This window comes from Ranitomeya imitator, chromosome 1, assembly GCF_032444005.1.
Source record: "Ranitomeya imitator isolate aRanImi1 chromosome 1, aRanImi1.pri, whole genome shotgun sequence".
NCBI classification, from domain to species: Eukaryota; Metazoa; Chordata; class Amphibia; order Anura; family Dendrobatidae; genus Ranitomeya; species Ranitomeya imitator.
Window position 1 is genome coordinate 802,876,125 of NC_091282.1, and position 17,162 is coordinate 802,893,286.

Sequence of the window (17,162 nt, forward strand, 5' to 3'; positions counted from 1 at the left end):
CCCAGGCCCCACATGATGTCCCATGTGTCTCCATTCTGCTCTCATATGTTCTCTCATTTTGGTCCCATGTGTCTCCATTCTAGCTCCTTACATTCCCCATCCTGCCCCAGGCCCCATATGATGTCCATCCTGGCCCTATGTGATGTCCTATCTTGCTCCCAGGCCCCATACGATTCCCCATTCTGGCCACATACAAAAAATAAAAAATTCTTATCTGGCTGCAGTCCAGCGGCGTCCTCTTCCTCATCCGTTTGAGGCGTGACTGTCAGCAGTGACGTCATATGCCGAAGACCTGCATACCGACATCAGCTGCCGGCCTCAGATTTCTGCGGGCTTCCTGCACAGCAATAGATTTTAACTGAACATGCACATGAAACAGTCCCTTTCCCTATCACTAAGCCCTCCCCTTGTGTGCTAGTCCCAGCACTTGACTACTTCTGTCCCTACAGTCTGTTGCTGGGCAGGCTTACCCTTTCACCTACATTCTATGCAAACACTACTTTATGTCCTTACCTATACTAAAACGAAATGCTGCAGACATTGCTCCATAGTGGCTGGAAGTTGACGCTGCATTATCAGCTCCTTCACCATCAAGGTCTTTTTACGGTCCCGATGAACCCCAGTAAAAAACGGGTGGTGGAGGAATTTGTCGGAACAGGACATTGAGTACTGCCTATGAAAACTGCACATTAAGATAAGTGTAAAGCTATTGAACCCAATTTTACTGGTATATTTTTGTGCTATGTTAGGCTACTTTCACACTAGCGTCGGAATCTCCCCGTCGCAATGCGTCGGGCAGAGATTCCGACGCTAGCGTTTGACGCACTGCACAACGGGTGCAGCGGATGCATTTCTCCGGCGCATCCGCTGCCCCATTGTGGGGAGGTGGGGGCGGAGTTCCGGCCGCGCATGCGCGGTCAGAAAAAGCGGTCCGTCAGGAGCAAAAAACGTTACAGGTTACGTTTTTTGCTCCCGGCGGTCCGCCACAACACGGCGCAACCGTCGCACGACGGTTGCGACGTGTGGCAGAGCGTCGCTAATGTTAATCTATGGGGCAAAAAGGCATCCTGCAAACAACTTTGCAGGATGCGTTTTTTGCCATAAACGACGCATTGCGACGTCTGGCAAAAAACGCCAGTGTGAAAGTAGCCTTAAAGGGACCCGGTCACCAGAAATAATGCTAACCTCAGGTATGTGGTTAATCTGCAGGTTAACAGTTATTATGCTACCCGCTGCCTGCACGCAGAGGGGAAAAAAATTAACCTTATTCTCCCCATCATTTGGTTTTAGTCACCAGGAATTTTACATACTGCATAGAATATTGTGAGGGGTAAAAAAATATTGAAAACGTCACTTCTTCAAAATGACTCCTGTACACCAGCATTTATCTGTTTATATCTTTTTCACCCACTAGCTCAGGGACATCTGAAAATTACGAGCCTGGAATTGGGAAAACTGGTACCCCCACCCCTCCCCCCCCAAAAAAAAAGTGGATACGAGTCATATAATGGCCAGAAATAGTGTGATTCCTCTTTACTTGAAGTCCTGGGTCTCCACTGTCGTCGAGCATCAACCTTCTTTTCCGTAAGTTAAGACGCACACCATTTACCATTTTCAAAATGTTTATTTAACCAAGAGAAATGAACGCACAAAACGCTGGCACTGGTAAAACACAGAGGCGGAAGATTCTAGAACCGTCGACAGGCAGCAGCTGAGAATCCATAGTAAACAGCAACGTGTCTCATCGTATACAAAAGGCAAAAGACAGTCACACAGTAAAATGCGTTATCCAAAAGGCAGGAAATGAAACCGTGTCTGATGTGCTTCATATACAGAGGCGACCGGCAGGTTCCAGCCGCGAGCAAGTCTAACGCTCAGTGCTGGGAGCCTGGTGCCCATGGGGCCGAGAGGTCTATGGATATGTGGCCCCGACTCTTTACCGAGCTACAGTAGTTGGTGCCGATCTCTGGGGCCACATTTAGTAACTGATGTTCTTGTAATGTGCAGAGGTCCAGATGTGAGGTGGGGGCCCCAATAATGAACCTCGGAGCCTGGTATTAAGAGGTTAACTGACCCACAGTATTTATCACCTATCCAGATGGTAACTGGTGATTGATGCACATCTGATCTCTGGGACCCCCACGGACCATGAGAATGGCCAGGCCTCTGCCCCCGTGAGTGGAATACGTACATGTGACCACTGCCAATGAGGAAGGTGGTCTTGTATGAATACTTTAACATAGGAGATACAGCAACCCCCCCGGTTTTGGAATCATAGGGGGGTCCCAGCTGCTAGACCCCTTCGTGATCATAGATGTCATTTTGTGGTTTAACTCTTTTAATGAGAGAAAACCTGTCTGCTCTACATACTTGCATTTCCCATGAGCTTTTCTTCTTAGATCTCTCCCTTGTGCTGTTCCTCTAACTATTCATGGAAATGTAGGATCCGCTGGATGTCCCTTGTAAATAAGGCACGTGTCTTCCAACTCTGACATGGTCACCTATGATTGGATAATGTGAGTAAATTAGTGCACCCGTTAACAAGGGAAGTGGCAATGCTGAGCGGGCAAGTTATCCATCAAATTTCCAGGAGGAATAACAAAAGGAATAACCACAGAGTTGTAAGAAAAGGTGCTGCAGATGACTGTAGGTATTATTGATAGGATATGCATGCGGGAACAATCAGAGCGTCTAGGTACAGATGAATCATTTAGCAATTTGTAGAGATCTTTCACTGCCCGGAATAAGCGCGGGTTGTAAACCTTGTTCGCGCCAAACCCTCGTCTCCGGCACAAACGCGACACGGAGTTAATAGAAAGCCATATATGAAGAGCGCACATTATACCAGCCGGTGTCACAGCATGGGACACATGCAAGGCTGCTCAGAAGCAAATCCATCACGGGCTCACAGGAACCATGCAGGAATGTAAAAAAAACTAAAATATATAACAGATTGCAAGGAATACGACAGGCGTGACCCAAAAAGACGGCATGATTTCATGGGCTAAGAATGTATTCACCCCAGAAATCACACGCGGACAGCCCCACTCTGGGACGGGCCCCCCTCTGGGACGTGCTGCCCCGGATTTCCGGGGTCCCTGAAAATGCAGGAATGTTTGAAGTGCTGGAGCCATCACTGGTCCCTGTGGCACCATATGAAGGGGCAGGGCGGCATCCTGACGGTGCCCATTTGTGAGCGCACGTTTAGCCTCATCATGCAATGCCCTTGTGTCACTTATGCCAGTCAATCAGAAAAACTTGCTCCCGAGAAAAAAAAAAAAAAAAAAACAAAAAAAAAAACCAACAACATAAAATGAGCAAATAACTGGTATTCGGTTCATATTGGGGGGTCCGGCCCTGCTTGGACCACCTGAGAATGAAGTATCCCACAGCCACCAGCAAGGTCTGTCCACATATTTACAGTTTTTAGGGACAGAAGCTAGTGATAAGCGGCAGTGCTTGTTCGAGTGTGCCCAGGGTGCGCAGGTATGTACCGTATATTGCGGGTATTTGGGTGACATTCAGGGATTGTCAGACGTATGTTTTGTGGCTGTCTAACAGCCGTGAAATATGCAGGGTGGGAACTCAAACACGTCACTCCAGCACCCGTCATACTCGGCACGGACCCGAGCACCCGATGCAAACTCGAGGAACAAGTACTGGCGCTCATCACTAGCAAAAACGCTAACAGATGTTACCATATCAAGCCCATTACCAGCTACTATTAGGGCTCAGGGGTTGTCACCCAGCTTTATTATAGTCCTTAAGGGCACATTTGACTAATCAAAGATTAAGTAACAACTGGTGGCACTTGCTCCACTCCATTCAGCCTCCAAGGGTCTGATGGAGACCGTCCATTACAAAGACTCTGAACCAAGCGTGTGCGGCCACAAATGGGGAACATGAGACCCCAGGTCTTGAAACTAACAGGGGCATTAGAGGTCAGACTCAACCGATCTAGAAGTTAGCACTGACTTACAATTGAGAGCATAGCACCCATGTACTGAGAGGTTAGAGCGGGGTTCCTTATATAGGATGATGCTATTAAAAATAATACAATTTACCAATATACTATCTGCATTAATCCTCCATAGCATTTAAGATCTCTGCTTGCCTAAAGGCTGGAGCTACATAGGGACTTTGGCCACGACAATAGATCGCTATATGCCCCTGTTACATCGCATGTGAATGGGTTCGCATTATGACCCCTATGGTACAAGCTTAAAAAACAAAACAAAAAAAAAAAAAAAACTGGGTTCCAGTTTTTCATCACTGTACGCTAGGAGGTGACAACGCCACCCCATTCACTTGCATTAATATCTTTGCAAGGTCGTTGCAGTGTAGTCCCGCTCATGTGATGGATGTAGGTACATGGCTCATTACAGTCCAGATATCGAGCCATGCTCCTCTATGCACCAACGAATCTTCCTACTGACAACAAGCAGAGATCCTGGAAACCCTGCTGAATAGATACGGAACGTATATTGCTAAAAATGGTAGCACGTTTCATTAGTCAAAGACACGTAATTGCTGAAAACATAATATACAACGGCCTTAGGCCAAAGTACATGTACAGTATACATATCTCTCATGTGTGCCAGGTACATAACCAAGCGGGGTTATAATAAAGCCTCATCAGAGGTAGATCTGGTTAGTAAATCCAGAATAAATGCTGGTCATCCAGTGTGGTCAGGATCAGATATTCCAGTACACGTGTCTCCCACCGCACACGGCTCAAGGCAGTGAAAGAGTTAAGCCGATTAATGTTGCTCGATATTACTAAATATATAATGTGAAAAAAAAAAAATGATGAAAAAAAAAAACCTGCACATCGCTGCAGCACAGACACTTGGAGAGTGGGCGGACGCAAGATATGCGGAGTATCGAGGGAATATACTCCAGGCGAAATTCACATAGAAAAATACAGATTAGTGAAAAAATCCCAGCTTCTCGATCAGCCATTCTTCAGTCAGGTCCTCGGTGTTTCTAATCTCAAACACCTTAAAGAAAAAATAAAATGAAAAACATCTGTTAGATTCACATTACTTCCAATACTACAACATATAAAAAGGTGTGTATGCATATGTGTGTATTATGTGTATGTGTGTAAATTTATATATACACACAGTATATACCAGAGTATAAGTCGACCCGAGTATAAGCTGAGGCCCCTACTTTTGCCACAAAAAACTGGGAAAACTTATTGACTCGAGTATAAGCTGGGTATGTATTGTCCCCTCATCCCTATCCTGCTATGCATAGCTCCCCCCTCCCATCCTTGTATGCATGGTTCCTCATCCCCATCCTTGTATGCATGGCTCCCCCCTCCCATCCTTGTATACATGGCTCCTTATACCCATCCTTGTATGCATGGTTCCTGATCCCCATCCTTGTATGCATGGCTCCTTATTCCCATCCTTGTATGCATGGTTCCTGATCCCCATCCTTGTATACATGGCTCCTTATTCCCATCCTTGTATGCATGGTTCCTGATCCCCATCCTTGTATGCATGGCTCCTTATCCCCATGCTTGTATGCATGGCTCCCCCCGTCCCATCCTAGTATGCATGGCTCCCCCCTCCCATCCTTGTATGCATGGTTCCTGATCCCCATCCTTGTATACATGGCTCCTTATTCCCATCCTTGTATGCATGGTTCCTCATCCCCATCCTTGTATGCATGGCTCCTTATCCCCATGCTTGTATGCATGGCTCCCCCCGTCCCATCCTAGTATGCATGGCTCCCCCCTCCCATCCTTGTATGCATGGCTCCTCATCCCTGTCCTTGCATGGATGGTTCCTATAAAAACAAAAAACAAAAAAAAAAACACAAACAAAAAAAACAAAAAACATCCTACTTACCCTTTCTGCGCGCCATCGCTGCATCTTGCTCCAATGCCAGCAGCTCTTTTGCCCGAGTGATCACATGTCATTGCTCATTAAGGTAATGAATATTCACTCCATGCCTGTGGGAGTGGAGAGGCGTGAATATTAATTACCTTAATGAGCGGAGCCACGTGATCGCTCGGCCGGAAGAGCTGCTTGCGCCGGAACGAGATGCAGTGAATGCATGAAGGGAAAGTACGTAGGAGGTGTGCTAGAAGCCGGTGGCTGCAACTGTGCGCGCTATAAGAGAAATGAAAATTAAATTGCCAGCGCAGTGAATATTCATTTCTCTTTAGCAGCAGCACAGGCTTTAGCCGCAGCAGCCGGCTCCTGCCTCCTGTGACCCGCAAGAAGCCGAACTGGAGCAATGCTGTATATACCATGCAGAGCTATGTGTCTCCGTGGCAATAACATTTATTATATCCGAATGTTTACCACTGTCAAAACAAGCCAGTAACGTATGAACATAATAAAATAATAATCACCTTTGTGAGTTCGGCTTTCTGGACAAGTTTATTTTTGCTTCCAGCGTACATCATCTGCTGTTCTGGTTTACAGCCTAGAAAAGCGAGAAAAATTCTGGTGATGTAAAGATGGAGAAGTAAGAAAACCACAAAATAACAGTAAAATAAAGAAGTGGCAATGTCTGACCCTACTAAGAGAAAAAAAATGAAGAGGAATTAAAGGAGATGAGCCCATTATAGCAGAGGAGACCCATGCAGAGTGCTGCTCCCGCTGTGGGGGGGCCCCGATACAACCATGTATTACATGATCAGGCAGTCATGTGAATGATCGCCATATAATATTACACTAGTCTCTGGGAAACGGAAAAATCTGATCGGCAACGATCAAATTATTATTTTGGAGATTTATTCTAAAGTTGCCTATTCATTTTTAAAACAGTTATGTCATCAAGTGGGGGGATAGTCTGGGGGTCTTTCCCTCATCGGAAGATTCAACCATGTACGAGCAAGCCTTTAGAAAAACTGGACCGGCAGTGATCAGGTGATCATTAAAGGGGTTGCCCATTATTAGAGAGCGCCTTCTTAACCACCTCCTGCCATGTCGGCGCAGACTCTCTCGTCCCGGTGGTCACTTGACATTATTATATTAAGTGACCGCTGGCGCTGATCAGTAGTTATGCGGCATAACATTGACTGCAGAGGTCTCATCACATAAGGACTCCAACATGGCAGGAACAACCCCACTGCAGGAGAGTATGGAGGGATTTTATAAATGACACTGACTGGATTAAGAATTGATTATCCAGTGGCGGACAACCCCTTTAAGGCGGTGTATTCTAAAGCTGGCCATAGCTGTCAGCCGACAGTAATTCTTCCCGACCCCTCCATTTAAATAGACCCTCAACTTGGGCGAGCGTGCAAGTGGGAAGAGAGGAGCAGGCGGCTGTCAGGAAGAAGGGTATGACACCCACGAGTAAGGGCCGCACTTACCTACAGGGCTGGAGAAAATGAAGCATAATGGATAAGACACTCGCCCGTCCTCGTGCTGGTACTTATAGCTGTACACTATGAATGTAAGGTGAAGTTAAAGAAAATGACAGCTTGGCTGAGGATACACACACACAATCTGGTTTCAGATGGTGCAATTACCTTTGGGCCCCCCTCACTGTTCACTTCTGCTGAGAAAGCGAGCGACATTGGAAAGGATTGAAACACCAGGAGTAATATTACTAGGGAGCGTGGATAGGAAGCTCCCACACCTACAGTGCTGGCAGAATGCTGAAGAGGAATCGGCTACTCTAAAAGGGATGGCAATTTACAGTGCATGAGAACTGGCACAGCTCCTGAACATATTAGATGATTTAATGTCTTGTGGGGGCTGAGGACAAGATGGTGCTTTTCTGCAGGTTTTATGACAGCAAGAGGTGTAGCAGGCATCTCCATCACTGAGTGCGCCCGTCATCAGCCATATATGAAAGGATATCTGGGCTGCCTCTCTGGAAGTTCATCCTTGAGTTCATCAGGAGAAATGCCCTGCTCAGAAGAGAGAAGCAGCAATTAATAGGACAGGAGCCGTGGGAGCCATAATTGCAGAATGTGCAGAGCCATAATTGCAGAGCCGTGGGGCCGCGCCTGGCAGCGCACAAGGATTTAATCACAGTGGTAATTGCACATCACCACGGAGTGGTGAACATTCAGTACCAGCTGCAGAGCCGCTCTGCCCACACAGGCATTATATTCTGGGGCCACAATACCTGTCTGCCATGTCATCAGTGACCTGACACGTGGCTGCAAAGCAGCAGCAAGACTACTGTCGGCAGTCAGGGCTTGCTGGGACTTGTACTTCTGCAACAATCAGAAGCTGACTTGGTAATCTAATGATTAGCTCAGCTTGTGGAGTGTATGTGGGTCCAGTATATAAAGAATAAAGACCATGTTGTACTGACCTCGTGTTCCTCCTCTAGGACAACCAGACGTCTATCCTTGTCTATTTTCACTACAGAAGAAGAAAAACAAAAAAATTAGAAATGAGCAAAATTAATTTAGAGCTTCTGGCGCCCACATTAGCGGTCTGTGGCCGTCTGACGGGAGCCCCACGGGCCTCACACTGGCATTGTCCCCCTCTCATATGTAGCTCTGGAGGCAGGTTCTCGCGGAGATCTATGTCCGATCCATAGATCTTAGCAGCTCATTCACATATTCAGACATAAAGGTTTCTCTAGAATAAGATGTCGAATCGCTGATACCAAGGTGTTATTTTATTCAGCTTCCTAAGACCTGCAGCCCATGTAGACTGCTCAGAAGGGTCTGACAGATGCCCTATAAAGCAGGGCTGTGAAGTCGGAGTCGTGGAGTCGGAGTCAGAGCCCATTTTGGTGGAGTCGGTATAAAATGGATCGACTCCTAAAATATATAATTGGGTACAGTAGTTCAAAGCAGTTTGTGGGGAATATGTTTTTTCATACAAATTTCGGAAAGTTAGGAAATGTCTGTCCTATTCCTGATCTAAGGTCTAGACTTTTAGCGGAGATGAATCTGTGCTGCAGATTATGTTCATAAGTAGTGAAGCTCCTCCTCTACAGATAAGGGGAAAAAAATAAAAACACACAGGGAAGGAATGCCTGCATTCATCTCAGAACTTCTGGAGTGAACAGGAATGCAGGATTAATGCAAGTATTTCTTAAATCACTAGATCAGTGTTCCCCAACTCCGATCCCCAAGAGACACCAACAGGTCATGTTTTCAGGATTTCCTTAGTATTACACAGGTGATAATTGCGTCACCTACACAGGCACCTGTGCAATACTAAGGAAATTCTGAAAACAAGACCTGTTGGTGGCTTTTGAGGACCGGAGTTGGAGACCACTGCACTAGATGGAGGCCAGATGCTATCACATCGGGAGGGCGGTAATGGGGGCAGGCATGCAGCGCTGTTGTTGCCTAATGGCATCCTGTGATAGTCTAATGACTTTTGCATCAGGGGACTCATGTGCTTGATGCCTACGCTTATATGCATTGTTTTTGTCCCAGTGATGATGTCGCTCTTTAAGAGTCTCATTTGCCCTTTGTTGTCTTCGACGTTGTGCCTTTGCCACTTTCCTTTCATTGTCATACATTTTATGAGAAGCCATGTTGGCGTTGATATTTGCTTTTTAAAGGGGTTTTCCCACAAACAAAATTCATTTTAAAAATGGTCTGTGTCTGATGGTGTACCGAACATACCACAGCTCCTGGGCAGGGGAGGAAGCAAAAGACAATACTGACTTTACAGCAGGAGATCGCAGAGGATACATTTTGTGAGGTAAAATATTTTTTTAAAAACAGTCAGTGAAATATTTTACCTCCCAAAATAAATCCACTGTGATCCCCTACTGTAATGTCAGTATTATCTTTTGCTCCCCCCTGCCCAGGAGATGTGGTATGCTCCGTACATAGCCAGAAAGTCAATTTTTAACATGAACTTTCGTTCATGGAAAAACCCCTTTAATGTGACCAGCTTCCTCTGCCTGTAGACACATCGCGCATCAACTACCGGATCAGCCGAATGATTCACTGCGAATAAATTTGCGCAGGCGCAGTAAATCAGACCGCCATCATCTTTGTGCAGACAGATAGCGGCGGTCACATTAAAACTGCGCCTGCACTCCTTCTGTACAAAGATGGCGGCAGTCAGTGAATCATTCGGCTGATCCCGGCGGCGGCGTGTTTGCGACGGTGTTCTGCTGACGGTAACGCGCAAGAGGCTGCGTGAGTGTGTGTGAGGCGTATAGCGTGTGAGGCGTAGTGTGAGGCGTAGTGTGTGTGTGTGTGTTGCGACGGTGTTCCGCTGTTGGTACCAGCAGCAGTTTCCATATTGAGACACAGATCACTTGGGTGTCCCAATATGGAGATCGGTGAACTTCCTCCGCTTGCAATTCTGGGATACGGTGACATCTGGACAGAACAGGAAATGAAAACATTACAAGGCAATTATATTAAACTAGATGGTGGCCCGATTCTAACGCATCGGGTATTCTAGAATATACATGTCCACTTAGTATATTGCGCAGCCCACTTAGTATATTGCGCAGCCCACTTAGTATATTGCGCAGCCCACTTAGTATATTGCGCAGCCCACTTAGTATATTGCGCAGCCCACTTAGTATATTGCGCAGCCCACTTAGTATATTGCGCAGCCCACTTAGTATATTGCGCAGCCCACTTAGTATATTGCGCAGCCCACTTAGTATATTGCGCAGCCCACTTAGTATATTGCGCAGCCCACTTAGTATATTGCGCAGCCCACTTAGTATATTGCGCAGCCCACTTAGTATATTGCGCAGCCCACTTAGTATATTGCGCAGCCCACTTAGTATATTGCGCAGCCCACTTAGTATATTGCGCAGCCCACTTAGTATATTGCGCAGCCCACTTAGTATATTGCGCAGCCCACTTAGTATATTGCGCAGCCCACTTAGTATATTGCGCAGCCCACTTAGTATATTGCACAGCCCACGTAGTATATTGCACAGCCCACATAGTATATAGCAATGCGGGCATCATATCTCTGTTAAAAAAAAGAATTAAAATAAAAAATAGTTATATACTCACGACGCTCCCCGCGCGCTCCAGTCTCAAGAGTGCATTGCGATCTTGCGAGATGATGACGTAGCGGTCTCGCGAGACCGCTACGTCATCATCTCGCGAGATCGCAGCATGGACCGGTTACCAGAACATCGCGAGCGGGAAAGGCCTGTTATGGATCCGAGGGGCCGACAGACGGCGAGTATATAACGATTTGTAATTTTTTAAATTATTTTTTAATATTAGATCTTTTTACTATTGATGCCGCATAGGCAGCATCAATAGTAAAACGTTGGTCACACAGGGTTAATAGCAGCGTTAACCGAGTGCGTTACACCGCGGCATAACGCGGTCAGTTAACGCTGCCATTAACCCTGTGTGAGCGCTGACTGGAGGGGAGTATGGAGGGGGCACTGATTGCGGGGAGGAAGGAGCGGCCATGTTGCCGCCGGACTGTGCCCGTCGCTGATTGGTCGTGGCTGTTTTGCCGCGACCAATGAGCGACTTGGATTTCCATGACAGACAGAGGCCGCGACCAATGAATATCCGTGAGAGAAAGACAGAAGGACGAACAGAAGGACAGAGACAGACAGACGGAAGTGACCCTTAAACAATTATATAGTAGATAGATATCTAAACTTTCAATAAACTGTGCATAAATCAATAGTCCAGTATATGTTGTCTCTGTATGCTTGATGTTTTAGTTTTCCTCCTAGCTCATGTTTGGAGAAATGAGATGCTCTGATAACTTATATACATAGAATATAAGGGGAAAAACTGTTTTCTAACATAGACTGTGAAGAAATATGATGTGAAGCATTTAGTGAACTGTACCCTGAGACAAGCCTGACATTGAAAGTTCAGAGTAAAGCTATCTAATATATTTTAAAAACTTTATACTTATCTGTCCTATTGATTTATGCAAATATTGTTTTTTTTCCTATCCTAAATTATACAGTGCATGATTCCTTATTCTTAAAAGAATTACAATATACCATTTTTTTTATTTTTTACAGGACCCAGATGAAAACAAATGCTGTGATGCCAAAATCAGTGCATACTCAGGCAGAGATAAAAAAAAAGCTCCTTCAAGAGCTTTGCACAGATTTGAAGTGGAAGCACTGCAAGTCTACACAATTAATTCTGTCATGGTGCGTCCTGAGTTTTTCTGTGACATTAAAGGGGCGATCTGACAAAAACTTCTCCTGTTCATAAAACAAGCAGCTGAGACAACCCCTTTAAGAAAAGATAAGATTTGACTGCGAGATGTCCGACCACTGGGATATCTCATAATACCGAGAGCAGAGAACCCACGTCCCCTTCTCAAGTCACCGCCACCAGGCGGTGCACAGCCCCTCCTCCAGCCACCACCACCGCCAGGTGGTGCACAGCCCCTCCTCCAGCCGCTGCCACTAGGCGGACCATAGCCTTCCCTCTAGCCACAGCCGCCTGGCGGAGCATAGCCCCTTCTCTAGCAACTCCGCCTGGCGGAGCATAGCCCCTTCTCTAGCCACAACCACCAGGTGGTGCACAGCCCCTTCTCTAGCCACTGACGTCAGGCAGAGCACAGCCCCTTCTCTAGCCACAGCGGCCAGATGGTGCACAGCCCCTCCTCTAGCCACCAACGCAAGGAGGAGCATAGCCCCTTCTTTAGCCACAGCTGCCAGGTGGTGCACAGCCCCTTCTCTAGCCACCGATGCCAGGCGGAGCACAGCCTCTAGACAAAGAAGCAACAAAGTATTGCAGCAATATGACACACAACCTGGGGGCAGGTGTGGCGCCATTTCTGGAAAAATGCACCCATGTTTTTGTAATTCTGGACAACTTTATAAGATAGAAGTTTAAAAAATATTGTTAAGGACAAGAAAGTTTGGGGAGCACCCAAAGACCCTCTTGTAAGTACACTAGGTCCCCCCAGCAGTCAGTGATGTACAGAGTATCTCATCGCTGGCACTGACTTATTACTCACTGATAATTGCAGCATTGCTGGTCTCCTTGCGGAATCGAAACTTCTTCAGCTTCTCCACTAGTTGCTCCTCCACTTCACACACAACCAGGGACTCGCTCTACAAAAGAAGAAAATTACCCAGTAAATCACCCAGAATATTACAAGTGGTCTGGAATCAGGATAGTTAATAATGCCCCTGTTAGGGGGTCTTCTGCGGTAGTGACTTCATGGTAATTTCTCCTCACTCCCGCTTATAGAGATCTGGACTTGTACTGACAATGCTATTCAGGGACCCTGCGGGGATCTTACCATTGAGGAGACACAGATTTTCTATATATATTGTTGTCATTACTACAAGGAGCGGATTATTTCCCTAAATAATGTCATACTAAAATGAAGCGGAACGAGCTGACATGAGATATCAATTATCTCCATCACCGGAGCTTCTTCTCTACAACCAGCCCAAGTGTCAACTGTTGTTTATGGAGTCTCATGCATGTATTTAATAAAGATATAGGTTTTTTCATACAGGTTGATTAGAGACATTTCCATACATCGGTTTGTGACTTAACTATATATCAGACCATATACAGTTATTGCTGAAAGTGTTGGCACTAAACACGCCAGTCCTCCTCTGACCAGTTACCATGGGTGACTGCACCGCTGTGGGTGCCAGGCATCTCAGCTCCCCTGGCTGCTTGGCTCCGCTTGCGTATGTTGCCTCACACAGGAGCTCTGCAGAGCCGACTGCTCTGCGCTCTAGCATAAAGCAGACTAATACTGACTGACACACCCAAACCCTATACTGCAGGGATTTTAACTGGGATCTGTGGCTTTCAGCCACACAGAAAACCCAGACCTGGAATGAAATGGACTGCACGACTACCATCCTGCAGTCTGTTTCAAAACACAAAAGCCCAAAGCAGGTTTTCCCTAAATCTGCCTTGGACAACCAGTATGTCCAAGACCTATACTCACTTTAGTCTGCATTGCCACCACAGGTACGTCTGTGACTGCAATGCGCTCTCATGGCCTGCATATTCCACCGTGCACATCCTGGGGGGGATAAGAGGAACACACAGCGACCCCAACCTGTGACATTAGTCACTGCCTCACACCTTGTATATTGGAACACCACAAAAAAAAATTGGAAAATTTCACATAAAAGCCCCAAAATGGGCCAGACAATTGTTGTCATCCTCAATTTAATATTTGGTTGCACAACTTTGGAATAAATAACTGCAATCCGTCGCTTCCTATAACCATCCACAGGCTTCTTACACCTCAGCTGGAATTCTTCACCAAGCTCTTCTTTCGCAAACTGCTCCTAGTCTCTCATATTTGAAGATGTCTTCTCCTAACAGCAATTATTAAGATCTCTCCACACGTGATCAATGGGATTTAGATCCAGACTCATTACTGCCACTTCAGAACTTTCCAGAGTTTTGTTTCCATCCATTTCTGGGTGCTTGTTGAAGTATGTTTGGGGTCATTGTCCTGCTGGAAGATCTATGATCCAAGATGCAAACCTAGCTTTCTGGCACTGAGAACTACATTGTGACCCAAGATGCTTTGGTGATCTTCAGATTTCATGATGCCTTGCACACAGCCAATGCACCTAGTGCCAGAGGCAGAAACAACCCCAAAACAGCTCTGGACCTCCACCATATCTGACTGTAGGTACTGTGTTCTTTTCTTTGTAGGCCGCATTCTGTTTTTGCTAAACAGTGGAATGATGTGCTTTACCAAAAAGCTCTAAAGCTCTATCTTGGTCTCATCTGTCCACAAGACGCTTTCCCAGAAGGATTTTGGGTTAGTCACGTACATTTTGGCAAACTGCAGTATAGCTTTTTTATGTCTGTGTCAGCAGTGGGGTCCTCCTGGGTCTCCTGCCATAGCGTTTCATTTCAAATCACATGTGGATGGATAGTGCGCTCTGACATTGATGCACCTTGAGCCTGTAGGACAGCTGGAATTTCTTTGTAGCTTGATTGGAGGGACTTATCCATCCATCATCCTGACTATGCTGTGTTGCAACCTTTCATCAATTTTGCTCTGCCATCCATGTCCAGGGAGATTTGCTGCAGCGCCATGGATTGTAAACTTATTGATTATGTTGTGCACTGTGGACAAAGGAACATCAAAATCTCTGGAGATGGACTTGTTACCTTCAGAAGGGTGACATTTTTCAACAAATTTGGTGCTCAAGTTCTCAGACAGTTCTCTTCTCCTTCCTCTGTTTTCCATGCTTAGTGTGGTACACACAGAGAAAAGATTGAGTCAACATATCCCCTTTATCTACCTTCAGGCGTGATTTTCATATTGCCTACACCTGTTGCTTGCTACAGGTGAGTGTGAACGAGCATCACATGCTTCAAACAAAGTTGTTTACCCACAATTTTGGAAACGTGCCAACAATTTTTGGGGCCCATTTTGGGGTTGTGTGTGAAGTTATGTTCAATTTTCCCTTTTTCCCCCCTCAGTTTTTTTGTGTTGCTGTAATACATGCAAAGGAAATAAACATGAATATAACAACACAAGTGTAATTGTAATACTTTTCTGGGAGAACAACCTTCATTTTCTGAAACAGATTTCAAGGGTGCCAACACTTTCGGCAATGACTGTAGGTTGTGTATGTAGAAGCCGAACTTAGGGTGACAGTATGGTTATAAACCATATTGTTACAATTCAAATCGTATTTCTATCAATGTTTATGGTATATGCCCAGTACAAACCACATTGGTTGTGATTCTGATGGTGGTCACCACTGATCTTTAAGCAAAGATTTTAATCATTCATGTGACCACTGCGGTCAAACACTGACCTCAGAAATGAAGTTTTCTTGTATAGCAAAATACTGGACAACTCCTCATGTAAATATTCATACCAAATTACATTGGGTCCAGAGCTGCGCTCACCGTGTGCATACATTACCGATCCTTAGTTACATCCTGTATTATACTCCAGAGCTGCACTCACTATTCTGCTGGTGCAGTCACTGTGTACATACATTACATTACTGATCCTGAGTTACATCCTGTATTATACTCCAGAGCCGCACTCACTATTCTGCTAGTGCAGTCACTGTGTACATACATTACATTAATGATCCTGAGTTACATCCTGTAATATACTCCAGAGCTGCACTCACTATTCTGCTGGTACAGTCACTGTGTACATTACATTACTGATCCTGAGTTACATCCTGTATTATACTCCAGAGCTGCACTCACTATTCTGCTGGTGCAGTCACTGTGTACATACATTACATTACTGATCCTGAGTTACATCCTGTATTATACTCCAGAGCTGCACTCACTATTCTGCTGGTGCAGTCACTGTGTACATACATTACATTAATGATCCTGAGTTACATCCTGTAATATACTCCAGAGCTGCACTCACTATTCTGCTGGTACAGTCACTGTGTACATTACATTACTGATCCTGAGTTACATCCTGTATTATACTCCAGAGCTGCACTCACTATTCTGCTGGTGCAGTCACTGTGTACATACATTACATTACTGATCCTGAGTTACCTCCTGTATTATACTCCAGAGCTGCACTCACTATTCTGCTGGTGCAGTCACTGTGTACATACATTACATTACTGATCCTGAGTTACCTCCTGTATTATACTCCAGAGCTGCACTCACTATTCTGCTGGTGCAGTCGCCCTGTACATAGTGACATTACAGGGGGGCAGCACACCAGCAGCTGCAGGATGATTGGTCCATAGATCTGGGGTATACTGATACATCAGTGATCAGCTTTCCACAGTGACAGCGGCGCCCCCTGCCGTCTACCCCCGGTAGCACCCTGCACTGGACCGATAACTCCCACTGGTGACGGTGCCGCCGACACTGCAGAGGGAAAAGCTGCCGTGAAGTTTCCAGCCCTCAGGCTGCATTTCCTGTGCGGTGAGAGGGGAGTCTCCCGGGAATGAAGGGGAGGGAGGAGCGGCCGCATCTCCTGTCAGTCACACCGGCGACCCCTCCGCTCTGTCCCCGCTGCCCACTCACCATCTCCGCGCCCCGGCTGACAACACTACGCGGTAATAGCTCCGGCACCGTCTGGCTTACTGAACCGCCACCCGGTGTATAAAGGGGGAGGGGTAAAATAAGCCAAACGTCACGTGTCTTTGGAACAGCCCAATCAGAAAGCTAATCTTCCAACAATGGGCGTGTCCTGCGACAGAACCAAAGCGAGCTGTCATCTCTGCAGAGGACACGCTCGTCCGCTATTGTCTCCGTTCTCCGATCTCGTGCTCGTTGTATCAGAGTCTCCCAGCGTTTACAG

At 46.1% G+C, this 17,162-nt stretch overlaps 1 protein-coding gene across 1 annotated transcript; it reads right to left on the reverse strand.

Annotated features, from left to right (window-relative positions):
* Positions 1 to 1,604: 1,604 nt before the first annotated feature.
* On the reverse strand, positions 1,605 to 17,008 carry GMFB (glia maturation factor beta). Its single transcript, XM_069738622.1, has 7 exons — positions 16,886 to 17,008; positions 12,882 to 12,978; positions 8,296 to 8,345; positions 7,833 to 7,882; positions 7,340 to 7,422; positions 6,371 to 6,444; positions 1,605 to 5,000 (listed from the first exon to the last, which is right to left on the reverse strand). The coding sequence occupies exons 1-7, from the start codon at positions 16,886 to 16,888 to the stop codon at positions 4,929 to 4,931; spliced, it is 429 nt and encodes a 142-aa protein (XP_069594723.1). The 5' UTR covers positions 16,889 to 17,008; the 3' UTR covers positions 1,605 to 4,928.
* Between the last annotated feature and the right edge of the window lie 154 nt (positions 17,009 to 17,162).

Bases quoted from the DNA above. Each gene is read 5' to 3' on its own strand.
- GMFB (XM_069738622.1), bottom strand. The intron at 8,346-12,881 runs GTGAGTAATAAG...CTTCTTCTGTAG, and splicing joins CAGCAATGCTGCAATTATCA to TGAAAATAGACAAGGATAGA. The intron at 5,001-6,370 runs GTGATTATTATT...TTTTTCTTTAAG, and splicing joins AGAAAGCCGAACTCACAAAG to GTGTTTGAGATTAGAAACAC.